This window comes from Xyrauchen texanus, chromosome 27 (assembly GCF_025860055.1).
Source record: "Xyrauchen texanus isolate HMW12.3.18 chromosome 27, RBS_HiC_50CHRs, whole genome shotgun sequence".
Taxonomy (NCBI): Eukaryota; Metazoa; Chordata; class Actinopteri; order Cypriniformes; family Catostomidae; genus Xyrauchen; species Xyrauchen texanus.
In genome coordinates, this window is record NC_068302.1 from 12,719,749 (window position 1) to 12,740,862 (window position 21,114).

At 37.1% G+C, this 21,114-nt stretch overlaps 1 protein-coding gene across 1 annotated transcript in view; it reads left to right on the forward strand.

Annotated features, from left to right (window-relative positions):
* The window catches only part of LOC127620907 (solute carrier family 12 member 5-like), a 90,466-nt gene extending 73,192 nt beyond the window's left edge, over nucleotides 1-17,274 (forward strand). Inside the window, exons 11-26 of the mRNA XM_052094252.1 lie at nucleotides 189-246; nucleotides 445-619; nucleotides 782-900; nucleotides 1,165-1,263; nucleotides 1,601-1,720; nucleotides 5,202-5,306; nucleotides 5,445-5,613; nucleotides 5,736-5,931; nucleotides 7,547-7,716; nucleotides 7,982-8,113; nucleotides 8,200-8,307; nucleotides 10,290-10,415; nucleotides 10,769-10,983; nucleotides 16,165-16,179; nucleotides 16,379-16,512; nucleotides 16,657-17,274. Coding sequence (XP_051950212.1) covers nucleotides 189-246; nucleotides 445-619; nucleotides 782-900; nucleotides 1,165-1,263; nucleotides 1,601-1,720; nucleotides 5,202-5,306; nucleotides 5,445-5,613; nucleotides 5,736-5,931; nucleotides 7,547-7,716; nucleotides 7,982-8,113; nucleotides 8,200-8,307; nucleotides 10,290-10,415; nucleotides 10,769-10,983; nucleotides 16,165-16,179; nucleotides 16,379-16,512; nucleotides 16,657-16,748 — 2,033 coding nt within the window. The 3' untranslated portion in view covers nucleotides 16,749-17,274. The remainder of the gene's footprint in view (nucleotides 1-188; nucleotides 247-444; nucleotides 620-781; nucleotides 901-1,164; nucleotides 1,264-1,600; nucleotides 1,721-5,201; nucleotides 5,307-5,444; nucleotides 5,614-5,735; nucleotides 5,932-7,546; nucleotides 7,717-7,981; nucleotides 8,114-8,199; nucleotides 8,308-10,289; nucleotides 10,416-10,768; nucleotides 10,984-16,164; nucleotides 16,180-16,378; nucleotides 16,513-16,656) is intronic.
* The last annotated feature ends 3,840 nt before the right edge of the window (nucleotides 17,275-21,114 follow it).

The following is a 21,114-nucleotide window of genomic DNA, read 5'->3' on the forward strand; positions in this document are numbered from 1 at the left end:
GTCATTACAGTAAACTTCTCTAATAAATGACCTGTGATTTCCATCCAGTGCAGACATGCACATTTTGGAAGCATACCATATACAGTGTAATTGGACACAAAGGAAACCTTTGTGTGGTAAAATAGCTGAAATAGGAGAAATGCCTTTTTGTTGCTTTGTGTTGTTATCCTAAATTTGTTCTCTTACAGACATGTCTAGTGTGATTCTTTTTGGAGCCTGTGTGGACGGAGTCGTTTTGAGGGACAAGTGAGTCTTTAGCTGTGACTTTTCATTGACTGTGAATGCAGTATATGCTTAAGTCAGTTTCAAATGTATTTAGGTTAGCTTCAGCTTAAATTAGTGTAGTTCAGGTCAATATAAAAACTCAATTTCAAAAATGTTTTGAAATCTTTACCTGTAAGATTCTTACTTCACCTTTTTTTTTTTTTTTTTACAAAAAAAAAGGTTTGGGGAAGGTGTCAATGGTAACTTAGTTATCGGCACGCTGGCATGGCCCTCGCCCTGGGTCATTGTGTTTGGCTCCTTCTTCTCCACCTGTGGGGCAGGGCTTCAGAGTTTGACAGGAGCGCCTCGCCTCCTTCAAGCCATCGCCCGAGACGGAATCATTCCTTTCCTCAGGGTACATGTCATTATCATTATTTATAGTACATATGTTTTATACTACATATTATATGGGTGGTACTAGTATGCCCCCTGATTTTCAATCTGTTTTGATGCTTTGATATTTGATTATATCATAAGGCATACATTTTTACATACTGTATGTTTGCATGTTTTATAGGTGTTTGGTCATGGCAAAGCTAATGGTGAACCCACATGGGCTCTCCTCTTGACGGCTTGTATCTGTGAGAGTGGCATCCTCATCGCCTCTCTGGATGCAGTTGCACCCATTCTCTCCATGTGCGCAATGCTACCAAAAAACACACAACCCCACCTCATTATGGTTGCCTTTATATTCAGGGAATGAATTGGGAAGGAACAATCTGGGGGAAAAAAGATTGCCAGTTTGCTTGTCAATCCATTCCATTTTGTATGAGAAGCAGTTTTTGGCATCATTTAACATACTTGCCCAAAAAAACAAAACAAACATACATACATACATATTTATATTACACACTGTATTCTGATGGAGTTTTGCTCTGTTTGCTCTGTGTTCTCCAACAGGTTCTTTCTTATGTGCTACATGTTTGTAAACCTGGCTTGTGCCCTGCAGACGCTTCTCAGAACCCCGAACTGGAGGCCACGCTTTAAGTTCTACCACTGGTACATAATCACACGTACAAAAACACACACTCACGTTTGTTTCATCATGGTGGCCACTTTCCATTGACATCTATTTTTTTATACTGTGCTAATAATAATTTTGATATGCTAACAATACCCTTGCCCTTGATTTGAGGGGATACAAGTTAACAGACTAGACTCTGTTCCTATAAACTATTAATAGAGGCTGCAGAAATGGCACATCACTACTTTCAGCCCTGTCACCCATGACATAACACATGACACTTATTGTAATTAGTACAAACACATCTGTCACCAAAACACTGTTACTATTGCATAGATCCAGTGTCTGAGTTTTTTTTTTTTGTTTTTTCAGGGCTTTGTCACTCTTGGGCATGAGCTTGTGTCTTACCCTGATGTTCTTGTGCTCCTGGTACTATGCCATTGTTGCCATGGTGATCGCTAGCTGTATCTACAAATACATCGAGTTCTGTGGGTAAGTGGACGTAAATGAGCCTCGGGGGAAGAGACTGGACAAAATTTTTTGAAAAAACCTAATGATTTTCACACAAAGAAAATCAATCTCAGACTTGGCAAAAACAGCATTATAAACTGTACAGTTTTCAGGCCAAGATGAGTTTTGTTTAGAATCTATTTCAAGATCCGCAGTTGTGACTGAATAATTAGGCATAGCATGTTACATTTATCTAGTTTCAGATGACTGTCAATGGATGACACTGATAAATTATTTCAACCTAAACATGTGCAAAAAGTTTATTGTGCTTTATTGTGTCTCTAAATTAATTTACAGTTGGCCAATAAGCAGGGTTGGGAGGGTTACGTTAGATTACTCATCATTAGTAACGTAATCTAAATACTTTGGATTACTTCTTCAGCACTGCCAGATTTGTTTTTACTTGTTTTTGACAATACACAAGTGAATAATGTGCAAAAAAAAAAATGCATAAATATATTATGCAGTGTAACTACTCAAGTACATTTATTTTAAGGATTTTATCAAATATTTTTACAGGAAAACAATACAAAAACGGTTTTGCATCTGGCAGTACATCTTTGCTCTAGTTTCAAAGGTCTTACTAAAATCTAGACATGGATCAAACGTGGATTTTCTTATTAGAATTAATTATAAAATATAATCGTGCCTTTTAACAGGTGCATGTAAGGGCTAGAAATAGCATTTTTGCTTGGCAAAAAGCTAAATGTTCACAAATTTTTTTACAAAGTTACAAAAGTTTTACACATGATTAACTATTTCTGCTGCTCCAAACTTAGTCAAAGCCCCACCGAGTATACACATCGACATCTTTTTCTGATAGTACGTGGATTCTCTCTGTTAAGCTCACAAGGGAAAGTTCTACAATGGCGTCAGATCCACCTGGTGGATGTGAGAGTGCCCTCTGTCTGCACGTATGAATGTAACGCATCATAAGAAAGTGTTTCACCGCTGTTCAAACCAGGGACTAAAAACAAAATGTTTTTCATTTTGGTTCATTCTGAGAAAAATATTTGTTATTTCTTCTTTATGGTTCAAAAGTTCTGCAGCTTCTTTCCAAATGGTTACCAGTAATTTATCACAATAGAAATCTTAAGCATGTATTTAATTAACATTTAAATACAATTTTAATTAAAGATCTGCTTCTTAGTTAAAACCCGGCCGCATCAAATCTGTATTAATTCATCATATCTAACAATAATTCAGTGAAGACTTGAGAAAAGTACTTTTTACATCTTATAATGTTTTCCTTGTATCTGAATTTGCATGTGTACTGTATGTAGTCATAGTTGTTAAGAAGGTCTTCATTCACAGAACGCAACATCCACAATGAACAATTAGTCAAAGAAATAACGTTTTCACTCCAAAACAAATGAAAATCACTTTGTTCCCGTTTTTGGTTAGGTGCTGCAAAAAATATGTTTGTTTTCGGTTTTCATACCTTCAGCAATCGTGCACTTAAGGAGATAAGGTGACCAGACGTCCCAATAACAGGGTCAGTCCTGATTCGCCTTTTGTCTGAATCTTTTTTATTAGAATTTTATGTCCACTCCAATCCATGCTCATGATGCCTAAACATTAATTTATCATATGTTTTTATCCAAAGTGACGGAACTCTTTTTTTTTTTTAGAACATTTATCAATGGGACACAAATACTCAGGTACTACAAAATAATAAAATGTTATTAAATATAATAATACACCAAATGTGGCTTGCGATCTCTCATGCCTTGTCCATTTGAGGCACTTCACAACAACTCCAATTATGTTCACAGCAAGTTACATATGAAATGCATATTTTACAGTGAGTGGTGGTTCAAGACAACATTTAATTAAAATGTAGACAAATGCAGAGCGATCCAATTCTGTCTGGTTGGATTAAGGCAGTCCAGAAGACGAGGCGGGTTGACCAATCAGGCAAAAGGGTTGTTTCAGTGCTGCCCACATGTGAGTATCAAATATTCAAGCCGTAAACTAATTTTTTAAACAATTAACAAAAAAAAAAAAATCGAGCTGTTTCCACCTTTGTCTTTAAATAGAAAATGAAATGGTCAACAGAAAATCAGTTTGTACGTATCTGCTAATTCTGTTCATCAGTGTTAAAACCAAGAAACCGCATTTTTCGTTTTGGGTTTAAAAAGATAAAGGAATGGACGCGAAAGTACACAGACAATAAATGTTTTCCAAATGAACAGATACAATAAAATGCAAAGTAATCTCTTCAGTAATCCAACATTTTGAAAGTAACTGTATTCTGATTACCAGTGATTTATATCATAACTGTAGTGGAATACAGTTACTTTTGTATTTTAAAACCGTTACATGTATTCAGTTACTCACTAACCCTGCCAATAAGCAACAATAAAATATATAAGTGATAGCACAAAATCCCGCCCCTATTTTAGGAAGGGTGTTAAGGCACTGAAATACTTCTAGTGAAATTGAAGAAAGAATGGGTAACATAAAATCTGTTTTTTTTTTCAGTTCATTGCAGTGGTCCAAAAACCATTACCCATGAGAACTTTCAGATATTACAAGTATAGCATGTTAGCATTAACATGCTGAATGTAAACATGTCAAATTACACATTATTAATCTCATGCATGTTATTTTCAGTCATAATTAAGTGATCAAAATAGCTTCTTTTACTGATCTAATGTAGATTCTATTCATAGAATGAGGCATGTGGTAATTGATAACACATAAATGTCACATTGTAATGCCACATATATTCAGTATTTTACATGTTCACTGAAAACAATGATTCATTGGCTCAGCAACCATAACGTATGAAAATAAATAGCTTCTACTCAGAAACGTATATATTTATAATATTTTGAGCTTTATTTAATTTACTTTTATGAGTTCTACAACACAAAATATTAATTATAAGGTGAACTTAGAGTGATACATAAAGTAAAAAATAATAACTGAGTTCCTTTTTAAGTAGTACTAACTCAAACGATCAAGTACAGAAGTGAGGTTGTGGGGAATACCAATAAGCCCTTGTACTTAAATAATTTAAGTATGTTTGTTTGGTCAAAAGGAACTTATTGGGGCATTTTATTAGCTGATATTAAGAAATCATAGAGATTTTTGTCATTTATTTGTATTATTGATGTTTTACTGTAATTAGTTGTTTCGTGTAAAGTCATACTTAGGTGATTAGTGTTCCTTTTGGTGAAGTTGGATCCTGTTCAATCTTTAAGTAAAATCTTAAGTAAATCCAACACATAATTTTTTCAATATTGTCCGTTGTCAGGACAGTATGTTTTTCATATTTAAATGCACCTCTAAACACCGGCCCTAGCACCGTAGGCGGTGTCCGAATGTTCGTAAACAGTTTACCGTTGCTCGACTGTTTCACCCACTATTTTTCTCTGAGTAAGGAATGAAGAGGAACTTTGCTGTGAGTGTATTAGAGCCTATACACTGACCGTGGTAATATGTTTCCTCTCTTTAGGGCAGAGAAGGAGTGGGGTGATGGGATACGTGGCATATCTCTCAGTGCTGCCCGCTTTGCTCTTATGAGGCTGGAGGAAGGTCCTCCTCACACTAAAAACTGGAGGTAAGTGCCTCATCTTAAATATATCTGTACACAAAGATACTATTTCTCAATATACAGTAAAACAGTATATGTAAATGGTCACAAAAAAAAACTTTCCACAAATATAGTGGGAATTTATTTTAAATTCACAACTTCCAGGCCACAGATTCTGGTGCTTGTGGGTTTGGATGGTGAGCAGAAAGTGGAGCAACCTCGACTGCTTTCGTTGACCAATCAGCTGAAAGCGGGCAAAGGTTTGACTATCGTAGGGGCATGTGTGGAGGGAACCTACTTGAACAACCAACCACAGGCACAGAAAGCAGACCAAGTATGCACATACACACACAGAATCAAAACTGAACACACTTGAAGCCAAACTGAGATCAATGATCCATTATTACACAAAACCAAAGCCTGTTTTCCCCCTGCCTTTCTCTCTCAATCTCTCAGTCTTTAAGGAAGCTGATGGAGGTTGAGAAGGTGAAGGGATTCAGTCAGGTGGTGATCTCTTCTAACTTGCGGGATGCCACTTCACACCTGATCCAAGCTGGAGGACTCGGTGGCCTTCGCCACAACACTGTGCTGGTCAGCTTCCCCAAGAACTGGAAACAGGCTGAGGAGCGCCACCGCTGCAGGAACTTCATTGGTAAGACATTAGCTGCTTTTTCACTATCGGACCAGTGCGAGCCAGTGCCATCAACTGGACAACCTGGGCCAATAGCCACGGACCTTGAGTCACGAGGCTAAAATTCATCTGCATTCCCACCATCGGGCCAATAGCCCCGCAGTGTTGCCATAAAACCCGCCCTTATTATACCAACATGGTGCCCCCCCCCCAACATTTCATAAGCAAGAGGGAAGCTCAAGCTGAGGTATCATGTTATCTAGTTATCTAGAATATCAAGTTTATAAGTTTATGTAATCATTAGCTAGCTAGCAAGATAAGTTAGCTTTGACAACTCACCGACAGTAGCTACCTCTATACTAACACCATCAATGATCTCGAACCATGGAAAGTTTTTACTTTGGGCACCGCTTTGTCCATAGTTTAAAAGATTTTTACTATGCCCGCAACTGTTTATATTAACTGATCCTAAACAATTGTGCAATTGTGCGCTGGATACACAACCTGGCAAGTTCAGCAATCTTGGCGCCAACCCTCTGACCTGATTCACCGAAAATCTGCCTTTGACATTGACCCCGCCTCAATACCAAGTTGGCCTTGTTTGGCAAAAAGGGTAATAGGTGGGCCAAAGGCCATTGGCCCCGAGGAAGTACGATGAAGCCCCAAAAGTGACAGTAGGAACGCAACTGGCCCTGGCATGCACTAACATGCCCTCATTAGGCCCGATAGTAGAAATGAGGCTAGTGATATCAGCTGGGCATTGAAGTTACATTGGCCATTTACATGTTTTTACTTAGTTACATTAGTTAGGTGCCTGCTACAACTCTGATGCCCAAGAGATGGTTGTTATCCTGGTTTATCCACAGTTATCCAGGGTTTATGCTTAGTTTCTACAATGTAGGGAGGACAGCAGTGCCTCTGGAATCTGTATGCTTAAGTTTAGGGATTTAAGGTAATTTAGGCAAGGTTTAAAGGGATCTCATTCTCTCAATAATGAAAATTGTGTCATCACTTACTCACTGTTGGTATGTTGTTTCAAACCCATTTTTACTTTCTTTCTTCAGTAGAGCACAAAAGATGTTAGGAAGAATCTTTTTTGCACACAAAGAAAGCAAATGGTGACTGAGGCATTGCTGAGCATTGCTGGTCACCAGCTTATGTTGTGTTTTGGGTGCTGGTTCCCCAGCATGGGATGCTGGTGTGCTGGTGTCTCCATGTGTTTTTTTTAAACAAGCTTAAACTTCATTAGAAAGACCAAGCTGGTAAACCAGTTTCACCAGCTAGATTTTGCAGGTGAAAAGCATGGCTATGCTGGTCCATCAGGTAGACCAGCATGAAACAAGAACCAATCCACATAGCCAGCCTAGACCAGCATGGGAATTGCATGGTCTATTTTAGCATGGAACATTGTGGGATTTTCACCGTTATTGGGTGAACCATCCATTTAATGCTTGAATTGGGAGCAAGCATGCTATTTTAACTCATGTTTTCATTTCTTTTGTGGCAATCTAGCTTCACTACTTGTAGCTTTATTACTTGTGATAAACTAAGAAAAAATTATAAAAAGCGATAAAGACACATATCAGCATAGATAAATGTTAACTCAAATTGTGTTTTTGCCATTTTTCCCCCACAGAGGTTATAAGGGAGACCACCGCGGCTCATTTAGCCCTGCTGGTGCCAAAAAATATTTCTGCATATCCGTCAAATGGCGAGCGTTTCACTGAAGGACACATTGATGTATGGTGGATTGTCCATGATGGAGGCTTGCTCATGCTCCTTCCCTTTCTTCTGCGCCAGCACAAGGTGAACACACACACACACACACACACTACAAACATGTTAGCAGAGAGATTCACTGCTCGAAAATATATTGACTTTAAGTAATGGTAGTACGCTTACATTGTAAAAAGCAGTACCCTGCAAATATTTTCTTAAAGAACTGTTTCTACGTGATGTTACTGTTAAAACTAAAAAAGTTGATTTTGTTTTAAATTAAATTGCATTCAGCACTGGAAAGTATTGAAAGAAGATAATGAGGAACTGATTGTATTCCTGCATGTGTTTCTAGGTGTGGAGGAAATGTAAGATGCGCATCTTCACTGTGGCTCAGATGGACGACAACAGCATTCAGATGAAGAAAGACCTGATGATGTTCCTTTATCACCTGCGGCTTGATGCTGTGGTGGAAGTGGTGGAAATGGTGAGGAATGCACACACTGCCTCTGCACACATGTATAGATACTCTTTTACAAACACACACTGACCTGTTATTTTATTTACTTTAAGCATGACAGTGACATCTCCGCCTACACCTATGAAAAGACCCTGATGTTGGAGCAACGATCACAAATCCTTAAGGAGATGCACCTAACCAAGAATGAGCGTGAGAGAGAGGTACGTCATCACCCTTCTACTTCGACAGTCATATCACAATTTAGACAAAGACAACCACCAATTTTTCATTAAAGCAATAAGACAAAAATGTTATTTGGCATGAGGCAAAGCCTCTCTTTCACTCTTTCGCCAAGAGATATAGTTCACTATTAAGTGATATTACAGCTATATACAGTAACCTATTGTAGATTTGTCAATATTGAATTTAATCAACCTAGTTGTGTAAACATGTCACATGATACGCCAAGCAATGTTGGGAGTAATTCAATTACAAAGTAATAAGTTACTGTATTTGTAACTTATTACTTATTTTACTAACTTATTTGTAGTAAAAGAAGTAGTGTAATGCAATACATTTTAGATACTTGGATTACAGTTACTGTAATCAGATTACAGTTACTGACTTTCAATTCATTTAATTACATTATAAGTACATTATAGGGTTATGCTTATTTCTAATATATTATTTATGTAGAATACATGAATTATGGCCTCATAATGAGTCATTGTGACAGAGAAATGTGAGCTGCTGAGTGTATGATGTGTAAGGATGAACAAGAAAGAAACACAGACATTATTTTGAATTTGTTGAACAGAAAAGGGCTTTAGAAAGTAACTTAAAAGTAATTAGTATTATGATTACTTTTCAATTAATTAAATAGTAAATTAATTTGATTACAATTTTAGAGAAATTATTAGTAGTTTGTAGTGGATTACTATTTTTAAGTAACGTACCAAACACTGATTCCAAGAAATAAGTCAAATTAATTGCAATTATTCAGCATTTTCTGAGAAAAGCCCCTGAAAGAATATAAGGGCCCCAATGATTTCTAAGACATTGATTTATTGTGGCAGACATTTAAAGCATTGATTAAGTCACTTTATTATTTCCAAATCATTGAACATAAACTATACTGACATACAATCCATTTTACAATGGGGGGACCATTCATACTGCACGTTCTTCTATCTGCAATCATTTTATATATTTTTTAATTGTTTGTCAGGGAGTATGGCTAATTATAATTGTAGTTAATCTGTAACATAAATATAATTAATCGCAATAATTGACAGCTCTATTAACCAGGGACTAAAAACAGTTCAAGGAACGAAAACAGAAAACTAAAGAACTTTTTAGCAGATCATAAAGTAATTTTCATTTGTTCTGGAGTGAAAACATTATTTTAAATGCCAGTAACCAGTTATAACCTGTTAATTTTGTTCCAATAATTTTTTCATGAAACTAAAGGCCAAAGGGTTTAGCGCTGTATAACAAAAATTACAAAATTAAATTGTAAAAATTAAACATGTGCTTGGATCCTTATAGAATCTGCCGCATCACACATTTCTTTGACTAATTGCCCATTGTGGACGCCCTTCTTATCAACTATGTATAAATACTACAGTATACATGCACAGTTAATCCAGATATAAGGAAAACATTATTAGAGGCAAAAAGTACATTTCTCAGTTGTTTCCAAGTCTTCACTGAATAATTGTTAGATGTGATGCATTAATGCAGAATTGATGCTGCCGGGTTTTGACTGAGAAGCAGATCTGTAAATAAAATTAGACTTAACTATTAATTAACTGCTTTTTATGATTTCAATGGCAGTTTATTACCCTATTGCTTATTTTCGCTTATTTTGTTTGTTATTTTGGACTTGTTTTTCCAGACCACGTTGCTTGTTTCTCTTGTGAGCTCAGTCAATACTTCAATTGGTATTTCACCCACCCATTAGTGCAAAGTACTGTCATTTTAAAAAGAATGTTATTAACCATACTTTTATTTTGTTCTAACCAGAAAGCTTTTGGAGAGGAGACTGTGGAACATCTGAACCGGAATGAAAAATGACAGTTTTTGCTCAGAACAAACCGAAACGAAAAACCTATTATTATTAGTCTCTGTTAATAACCATTCAAGTGTGGATATAAACATTAAAACTCAAATCTGTCTAACAGCATTGATGTTCTCTTCACAGATTCAAAGCATCACAGATGTGTCTCGTGGGTCTATTCGGCGAAAGAACCCTTCAAACGTGCACGCCCAGAGGAGTATCGCTGATGAGTCAGTGATCGGAAGTGGTGAAGAGAAACCTGAGGAGGAGGTAGCTTGTTTCTCCCTGTCTATTTCTTTCTCTGTGCAATTATCCATCCTGTGTGTGGCTCTGTCCTTGTTTTCCAACTGAACTAATCACAACTTTCTTCTCTCTGTGCCATTTACTTGCTGATTAGCAAGTAAATGAAAATAGCATCTCTTTATCACATTCTATTTTTGTCTCTATCTGTCTTCACTCAGTCATTATCTACTAAAGAATCTTCCACTTCTGTTAACACCATAGCAGTCTCTCTCTCTCTCTCTCTGTCCTTCTGAAAAATGATGTTACAAGAAAAGTGACAATTCTCACTTCTCAATTTTATTTCCCTCTTTTCCCTCATACTTTTTAAACCTTTTTCTTAGTCTGTCCATCTTTCCCATCCTCGGCAGGTGCAACTCATTCAGGGAAAAAATGCCACACCCACCCCAACTAGCCCCACCTCCCCTACCTCTCCCACCCCAGCAGCCATGACCCCCGGAGAGGGTGTGCAGATGACTTGGACGGATGCCACAGAAAAGGCCAATATTCCAGCCGCGGCCAACCCAGAGAGTATAAAGGATTTGTTCAACATGAAACCGTGAGTCACGCCAATGAATATCTTTACTAAATGAATCGGCCACTATTCGCTTTGTTGGTGATTTGATTCCCGGCCCACACGACTCCACATGCCGAAGTGTCCTTGGGCAAGACACTGAACCCCAAGTTGCTCCCAATGGCAGGCTAGCGCCTTGCATGGCAGCTCTGCCGTCATTGGTGTGTGAATTTGAGTGTGAATGGGTGAATGAGACGCAGTGTAAAGCGATTTGAATACCGCTGAGGTTAAAACCATTTACCATTTAATCATTAATTTCACAGTTGATATGGATAAGAGAATATGATTTAAGAGTGTTTGTCAGACCGGTGCAGATACAGTTAAAAAGTCAATTAGGCTACTAAATGCAAGCAAGAATGCATGTTTGGTGGCAATTTTAAAACCTTCCTATTGTCTTAGGGTCATTTTTGAACCGGGACAGGTAAAGAATACGTTATAAATACTGCATAGTTTTTGGTACTGGAATCAAACGTTGTGTGACTTTCTGGATGTTATACAGCTTTAAATAGTGTAGTAGTTTTTTTTTTTTTTGTACACCTGAATGTAAAAATGTATCAAATTATAAAATTTAGCTCCTAGCCCCATAATGTTCTCTAGCTCCCCCACCTTCTCCCCTGGTTACTGCATCTTTCCCCCAAATTGCATTCCTCTCAAATAGGGTTTGCGTACACATGCACATGCCCACACACAAAAACCATTTTGCACAGGTAATATGTTAGTAAATAAGTTTACTAACATGATTTAATATGATAGGAGGGTACAATGGGGCTAAAGGCCCCCCAATGGTAAAAGACCTATTGCATATAATTTTCATTAGATGGCTGAAAGAACTATTACAAACCTTCCTGAACCCCTGTTAGACTGCAACAAATTATTTGACATTATTGGGAAGGAATTAATTTGTTGCTATGGACATGTACTAAAATTGTATCTCTAAAATGTACACTGTTGATTTTCTACAAGCAGAATAAATCAGAAATTGGTGTTATATAGTTTAGATATTATAAAATTCCAAAAGCGATTGCAATAAATGTAAATTGAGACAAGAAAGTTTTTAAACTTTTTATTTTTTAAATGATGTTACTCCATTAATATTGAATATATATATATATATATATATATATATATATATATATATATACATACAGTGGGTAAGGAAAGTATTCAGACCCCCTTAAATTTTTCACTCTTTGTTATATTGCAGCCATTTGCTAAAATCATTTAAGTTCATTTTTTTCCTCATTATTGTACACACAGCACCCCATATTGACAGAAAAACACAGAATTGTTGACATTTTTGCACATTTATTAAAAAGAAAAACTGAACTATCACATGGTCCTAAGTATTCAGACCCTTTGCTGTGACACTTATATATTTAACTCAGGTGCTGTCCATTTCTTCTGATCATCCTTGAGATGGTTCTACACCTTCAATTGAGTCCAGCTGTGTTTGATTATACTGATTGGACTTGATTAGGAAAGCCACACACCTGTCTATATAAGACCTTACAGCTCACAGTGCATGTCAGAGCAAATGAGAATCATGAGGTCAAAGGAACTGCCTGAAGAGCTCAGAGACAGAATTGTGGCAAGGCACAGATCTGGCCAAGGTTACAAAAAATTTCTGCTGCCCTTAAGGTTCATAAGAGCACAGTGGCCTCCATAATCCTTAAATGGAAGACGTTTGGGATGACCAGAACCCTTCCTAGAGCTGGCCGTCCGGCCAAACTGAGTTATCGGGGGAGAAGAGCCTTGGTGAGAGAGGTAAAGAAGAACCCAAAGATCACTGTGGCTGAGCTCCAGAGATGCAGTCGGGAGATGGGAGAAAGTTGTAGTAAGTCAACCATCACTGCAGCCATCCACCAGTCGGGGCTTTATGGCAGAGTGGCCCGACGGAAGCCTCTCCTCAGTGCAAGACACATGAAAGCCCGCATGGAGTTAGCTTAAAAACACCTGAAGGACTCCAAGATGGTGATAAATAAGATTATCTGGTCTGATGAGACCAAGATAGAACTTTTTGGCCTTAATTCTAAGCGGTATGTGTGGAGAAAACCAGGCACTGCTCATCACCTGTCCAATACAGTCTCAACAGTGAAGCATGGTGGTGGCAGCATCATGCTGTGGGGGTGTTTTTCAGCTGCAGGGACAGGACGACTGGTTGCAATCGAGGGAAAGATGAATGCGGCCAAGTACAGGGATATCCTGGACCGAAAACCTTCTCCAGAGTGCTCTGGACCTCAGACTGGGCCGAAGGTTCACCTTCCAACAAGACAATGACCCTAAGCACACCGCTAAAATAACAAAGGAGTGGCTTCACAACAACTCCGTGACTGTTCTTGAATGGCCCAGCCAGAGCCCTGACTTAAACCCAATTGAGCATCTCTGGAGAGACCTGAAAATGGCTGTCCACCAACGTTTACCATCCAACCTGACAGAACTGGAGAGGATCTGCAAGGAGGAATGGCAGAGGATACCCAAATCCAGATGTGAAAAACTTGTTGCATCTTTCCCAAAAAGACTCATGGCTGTATTAGATCAAAAGGGTGCTTCTACTAAATACTGAACAAAGGGTCTGAATACTTAGGACCATGTGATATTTCAGTTTTTCTTTTTTAATAAATGTGCAAAAATGTCAACAATTCTGTGTTTTTCTGTCAATATGGGGTGCTGTGTGTACAATAATGAGGAAAAAAAAAATGAACTTAAATGATTTTAGCAAATGGCTGCAATATAACAAAGAGTAAAAAATGTAAGGGGGTCTGAATACTTTCCGTACCCACTGTATATGTATATATATATATATATATATACTGTATAATGATAGGGGCAAACAATTATATATATATACAGTGAGGAAAATAAGTATTTGAACACCCTGCTATTTTGCAAGTTCTCCCACTTAGAAATCATGGAGGGGTCTGAAATTGTCATCGTAGGTGCATGTCCACTGTGAGAGACATAATCTAAAAAAAAAAATCCAGAAATCACAATGTATGATTCTTTAACTATTTATTTGTATGATACAGCTGCAAATAAGTATTTGAACACCTGTCTATCAGCTAGAATTCTGACCCTCAAAGACCTGCTGGTCTGCCTTTAAAATGTCCACCTCCACTCCATTTATTATCCTAAATTAGATGCACCTATTTGAGGTCATTAGGTGCATAAAGACACCTGTCCACCCCATACAATCAGTAAGAATCCAACTACTAACATGGCCAAGACCAAAGAGCTGTCCAAAGACACTAGAGACAAAATTGTACACCTCCACAAGGCTGGAAAGGGCTACAGGGAAATCGCCAAGCAGCTTGGTGAAAAAAGGTCCACTGTTGGAGCAATCATTAGAAAATGGAAGAAGCTAAACATGACTGTCAATCTCCCTCGGACTGGGGCTCCGTGCAAGATCTCACCTCGTGGGGTCTCAATGATCCTAAGAAAGGTGAAAAATCAGCCCAGAACTACACGGGAGGAGCTGGTCAATGACCTGAAAAGAGCTGGGACCACCGTTTCCAAGGTTACTGTTGGTAATACACTAAGACGTCACGGTTTGAAATCATGCATGGCACGGAAGGTTCCCCTGCTTAAACCAGCACATGTCAAGGCCCGTCTTAAGTTTGCCAATGACCATTTGGATGATCCAGAGGAGTCATGGGAGAAAGTCATGTGGTCAGATGAGACCTTTTGGTCATAATTCCACTAACCGTGTTTGGAGGAAGAAGAATGATGAGTACCATCCCAAGAACACCATCCCTACTGTGAAGCATGGGGGTGGTAGCATCATGATTTGGGGGAGTTTTTCTGCACATGGGACAGGGCGACTGCACTGTATTAAGGAGAGGATGACCGGGGCCATGTATTGCGAGATTTTGGGGAACAACCTCCTTCCCTCAGTTAGAGCATTGAAGATGGGTTGAGGCTGGGGCTTCCAACATGACAATGACCCGAAGCACACAGCCAGGATAACCAAGGAGTGGCTCTGTAAGAAGCATATCAAGGTTCTGACGTGGCCTAGCCAGTCTCCAGACCTAAACCCAATAGAGAATCTTTGGAGGGAGCTCAAACTCCGTGTTTCTCAGCGACAGCCCAGAAACCTGACTGATCTAGAGAAGATCTGTGTGGAGGAGTGGGCCAAAATCCCTCCTGCAGTGTGTGCAAACCTGGTGAAAAACTACAGGAAACGTTTAATTGCAAACAAAGGCTACTGTACCAAATATTAACATTGATTTTCTCAGGTGTTCAAATACTTATTTGCAGCTGTATCATACAAATAAATAGTTAAAAAATCATACATTGTGATTTCTGGATTTTTTTTTAGATTATGTCTCTCACAGTGGACATGCACCTACGATGACAATTTCAGACCCCTCCATGATTTCTAAGTGGGAGAACTTGCAAAATAGCAGGGTGTTCAAATACTTATTTTCCTCACTGTATATATATATATATATATATATATATATATATATATATATATATATAATTGTTTGCCCCTATCATTATACAGTTTGGGACCACAATAAAACAGATTGTCATTAAGGGAGGTCTTTAGGGCCGTTGTACACTTATCAAGAATTTATGCAAATTAATGGTTTTCAATATGGGTCAATAATGACCCAAAGGACAAAAGGAGGGTGCAGATTCATTTGACAACAGGAGGGTTAAAGACACCATTAAATATAGCTTGGTGAGCTCAGTTTTATTTTCTTTGTTGACAAATTTCCTATTGAAACAGGAAGTTACTGAAAGAAAGAACTAGCGAAGGACTTACTTTTTGTAGAATAAAAAGTAGCTTTTGGTTTGCGTGACAGCCATGAAACATGATTTGCTATTTGTTGTTGCTAGTCAAACATAGGTTATATTAGAGGGAGGTACATTCTCTTTCTAGAGAGCATTTGATTGGACATCAATAGTTCTTTTTCCTGGGAGAGAAAGACTGTAACTTTGAAATGGAAATTATCTGCTAAATGTTAACGTTAGGAAGAATACTAGCATATAGATGGTCTCAATGTTGACAGACATGGACTAGAAGACACAAAGCTGCAATTATGATTTCATGAGGTCTTAAAAAAACTAAAAACACTACATGTGCTGCAGCCAAATGCTTTGTTGTTTCTTTTCTCTGTTAACTGTTTTGCTCACCATTATTTTCCTTTGTTTATGCCTCAGGGAATGGGAGAACCTGTGAGTACACTTTCAAGCCAATGCTACTTCATTAGATTCCTTTTGTTTATTTAGGAAGGCAGGGCACATTTAATTACTATCACAGATGAATGGACACTTAATGTCTCTTTAATCAGCAGAAATATGCTGAAGGTTGTTATGATAGCTTTTAATATGAATCATATCAAGAAATTTCAGCCCACGAAAAATGTTTTCTCAGGAATCAGTCCAACGTGAGACGCATGCACCACGCACAGAAGCTCAACGAGGTCATTCTGAAGAAGTCACAAGAAGCTAAACTAGTCCTGCTTAACATGCCTGGACCACCTAAGAATCGCACTGGAGAAGAGACCTGTATCCTTATTGTTTCTTCTCTTGTCTGTCTACCCATTTGTAACTTGTTTATCTTTTTTAAAATTAAGTTACTCCGAGCTCATTAATGACATGGACTGCTCTCATGAAAATTTCAAAATTTGCCTCTTAACTTCAGACACACAGACATGGAGTTTCTTGAGGTCTTGACTGAAGGTCTCAACAGGGTCCTCCTTGTGCGTGGAGGCGGACGTGAGGTCATTACTATCTACTCTTGAGGGACTCAAGAGTACCACCAAATATTTCTCACTGCATAGCCGGACCGCCCCAGTAATCACATCCTACACCATGAGCAATAACGCCCCATCACGTATCAGATGACTTTGCACTACTTAGTCTAAGAACTCTTAAAAGACACCAGCTTATTAGATTTCACTTCTTTCACATTCTTTTACACATTTTATCTCTCTATCTTTCTATAATATTTCTATTGGCCAATTTCTCATCTCACAAACTCTGTTAACCATTGAGTTCGTCTTTGTTACTATACTCTTATTAATAATTTTCACATTTTCTCCAGTGACACCCAACTGAATTCTTCAATCCTTCTAACCTTATTTATTATTACATTTCTAAAAACAAAAATACACACTAAAGGAGGCCACACTAGATTTTGAGCATGCACAATTACTTTTGCACAATTGCTGCAAATCATGCAGCTTCTCTTACTTAAAGGGATAGTTCACCCGAAAATGAATATTCTCTCATCATTTACTCACCCCCATGCCATCTTTGTACAACTTTCTTTTTCTGCTGAACACAAACAAAGATTTTTAGAAGAATATTTCAGCTCTGTAGGTCCACATAATGTAAGTGAATGGTGGCCAGAACTGTGAAGCTCCAAAAAGCACATAAAGGCATCATAATAGTAATCCATAATACTCCAGTGGTTTAATCAGTATCTCCAGAAGTGATACGACAGGTGTGGTTGAGAAACAGATCAATATTTAAGTCCTTTTTTACTACAAATCTCCACGTTCACTTTCCCATTCTTCTGGGTTTGTGGGTTTCTCACCCACACATCATATCACTTCTGAACATATGGATTTAACCACTGGAGTCTTATGAATTACTTTTATGCTGCCTTTTGTTTTTTTTTGGACCTTCAAAGTTCAAGCCGCCATTCACTTGCATTGTAAGCACCAACGGAGCTGAGTTATTCTTCTAAAAATCTTTGTTTGTGTTCAGCAGAACAAAGAAAATCATACACGTCTTATATGGCATGAGGGTGAGTAAATAATGAGAGAAAATGAAAAAAGTGTTCTCCATGTTGATTTTCAGCCAAGTTGCCAATCTGTGACATCTAGGTCCTCTGTTGGTGAAACATCTTATTGCAATTCAAATTCGCAGGTTAAAGTTAATAAACTTGTATGCTGCAAAAGTGTGCAAAAATTACATATATTATAATGCATATTATTGTAAGTGAATGGATCTCAGAATTTAGTGTGGCCACCTCATTACGCTGTGTCCTAACCAAATGCGTTGAGCAACAGCACATTTTGTCGATTGCCTGGTTACTATTTCTGCTGCATCGTGCTATGTTGCCCCATGTACAGTGAAATCTCATTGGCTTGAAATTCTGCTCCACATAACTGTATATGAATCATCAAATGTTTTCTTATTGGCTTTTACGCTGCATTTTTGCTTTTAGTGTGGACAGATAAACTGCTTGTCGCTGGAAACTTTTAGAGACCCACTGGTTAGGACACAGTGTTACGGCAAATTTTCTTACTCTACTGTCACTCCACTGTTCCATTGTTTGTCATAGGGTAAACAGAATGGGTGAACTATTTATTTGTTGAGAAAAAGTCTTCCAGTGTACCATGTAATTGTCTGAGGTGTGTTTTTACACCATGGACAGAACTGACCAGCTTTGCCCTTGACCATTTGCATGTCTTCTTGTCTATATCAGCGAGTCATATACATCTGAGCACGTGGGACTGTCAGTGTGTGTGTACTGGAGTAGACATGGAGGAGTTTTAATAGCAGAATATTGATGAATTGTTTCCTTTCACAATTCCATGAAACTGAAAAATAGCAGACATAGTAGATATACATTTTTATTGCTCAATCCACACATATGAGTATACCGTGGAGAGTGAGTGTTATAAAAATCGGAATAGAATCTGCTGTATAATGAAAACACATTTACAGTTAAAATATTCATTGCAGATATAATCCTGAATAATCTTATATACAATAATCTGAATAATCTGAATTAAAAATATCTTAAGGGAATGTAAATAGAAAAGAATAGCATTTATATTTCAAATATTTATTTACAATGAAAATTATTTATTAATTCAACAATTTTTGATTGATTGTAAAATGGGTCTAAACATGGATTTACATATCTTGCCAAATCATAAAATCTGAATTGTGCCATATGAAGACAGGGAAGAAGAAATAACATCTTTAAAAAATGAACGAACAAATAAATCATTCTTCTCTTTACATTTCATATAAGAAAAAGGCGGTGCTGGGTTAGATGTTGAGACATCAAAACATATCATGTATCTAATATAACCAGATATTTTGCAAAGCAGATCCAGTTTTATCTCAAAATATTTCTCACTAAATTATTCTTTTTCACCAAATCAAATTTGTGAATAAAAACATAACATTTTAAAACATATTACAAATAATATTTGTCATGAATGTCTATTTTATTTTTTACATTTGTAAAGACACTAATTTGCTACAGTACGTGTAAGCGTCATCTGCGAAAGTCTGATGCAGACTGTTCAAATCACAAGCACGAAATATATAGTTTATGTGTGGTAGAAATAGAAGATCAAAAACACATTTATCTAAAGAATTATATTATTATTTTTTGTAAAATTGCAATGATGAATATATATATATATATATATATATATATATACATACACTGAATATACTAGTAAAACTATTGTTGTGTGTAACTGTGAGACTTAAAAAAGGAAAATAACTAACTGTATTATATTACTTTTAAAATCAAATTGTGCAGATGTTGCTGCTACCTTCATTCAAATGTAAATATATTCAATCCCTGCCCCCTAAAAACATAACAATGAAAACAAAAGAACAAAGAATATTTATAGAATATTTTAATTATATTGAAAGTGTGCATTCACACCCAAATTAGTTGTGAGTGTTTTTCACTAAATATTTAACAGGGTTTTGAGAACTTTACTAGTAAAATGTCTCTGTCGATGCCACTGTCTGTGTGTCCGTATACGTTTTAAGCTTACCTCATGTCCTCATCCTACCTCATATGTTGTCATGTCAAAGTTCACACTTAAGTAGAAAGGTATAAGGGTTATGGTCTATAAGTTTATAGAATTCTTCTTTAGCTAAGTCTTTGTTTGGAAAATTGAAATAATAGCTTTACCATTATACTTGATCAGAACCAGCTAATCTTTTTACCCAAAACAGGAAATTTTGAATTATATAATAAGTGCTATACCTATCATAATTCTTCCAATTCAATTGCTTATGTTTCTATCTGAAATTATTATCTTACTGTATTTGAAGGAACTTTTTGCATTGCTGTAAGTATTTACACCACAAAATACAAGTTTGACTTCTTTGGAGTCCTATGCAATTACCGGGTCTAAAATGACTTTTTGATTGAATTGTTTATAGCTGTTTAAGGATTACAGATTGAAATCAGAGCTTCCATGATCTGCCAGGATTGCTTGCAGTTTAAATAGAATTTTACCACATTAAGTAATGCAAAGGAAACATGCTGAGACAATGCACAGATTTAGCCATATTGGCTGCATACTATGCTGTTGGATACAGAGGTTTCACTCTGCAAACAGGACCATGTCTGATGTCCCATTCTTATTGAAATATGGAATATCTGAATTGAAATCACATTGATGCTAAGGGCTTTATCATATTATCAGATATGTCTTATCCTTTCCCAAGGCTGTAGACATAAAGTGTCATCAAATTTGCAAACGCATGTAGTTCCTTATCTCCACTTTAAAAGATGGTACACTCTGAATTCACCCCAATTGGGCCAAAGCATAACAAGAAATAAGCACTGTGAACATTCAAAGTAAAGTTGGTGTTTCTTTTTGACATTTCTACATTGATCCATGTTTAAATTGTCTATAATGTATGCCAATATATATCTCCATTTTTTCTTGATGTGTAATGATATGCAGTTTTGTTGTTGGAAAACCCAAGTAAATGTTTAGGTTCTTTATAATCCATTTAGTTTAATCACAATGCTTTTTGTGCAATGATGACTTGTAACTGTCCTTCAACAATGGTGTTCTGGTAGTCTACTATTTGACTAACAGCGCTTATAAACTAACCAGGTAACTGAATTCGATTCCTAAAAAAATTGCAGTTGTTTCTAGAAGGTGCTAAATTATTTGAAAGTGTTAGCTGAAGTGATATGAATGAAAATGTTAAACACTCTTTAAAATTTGATTGGTTGAAGGAGGTTAATCATCATTCATTCAACTGTTTTCTGTGTACCTGCTCTCATCAGCATGTTGGTGTTTTAACTGAAGGTCTCCAGGCCTCAACTAAATCACAGCTTGACATTATTTGACATATTGATTCTGATTTTCTGTAGGTAAAGTA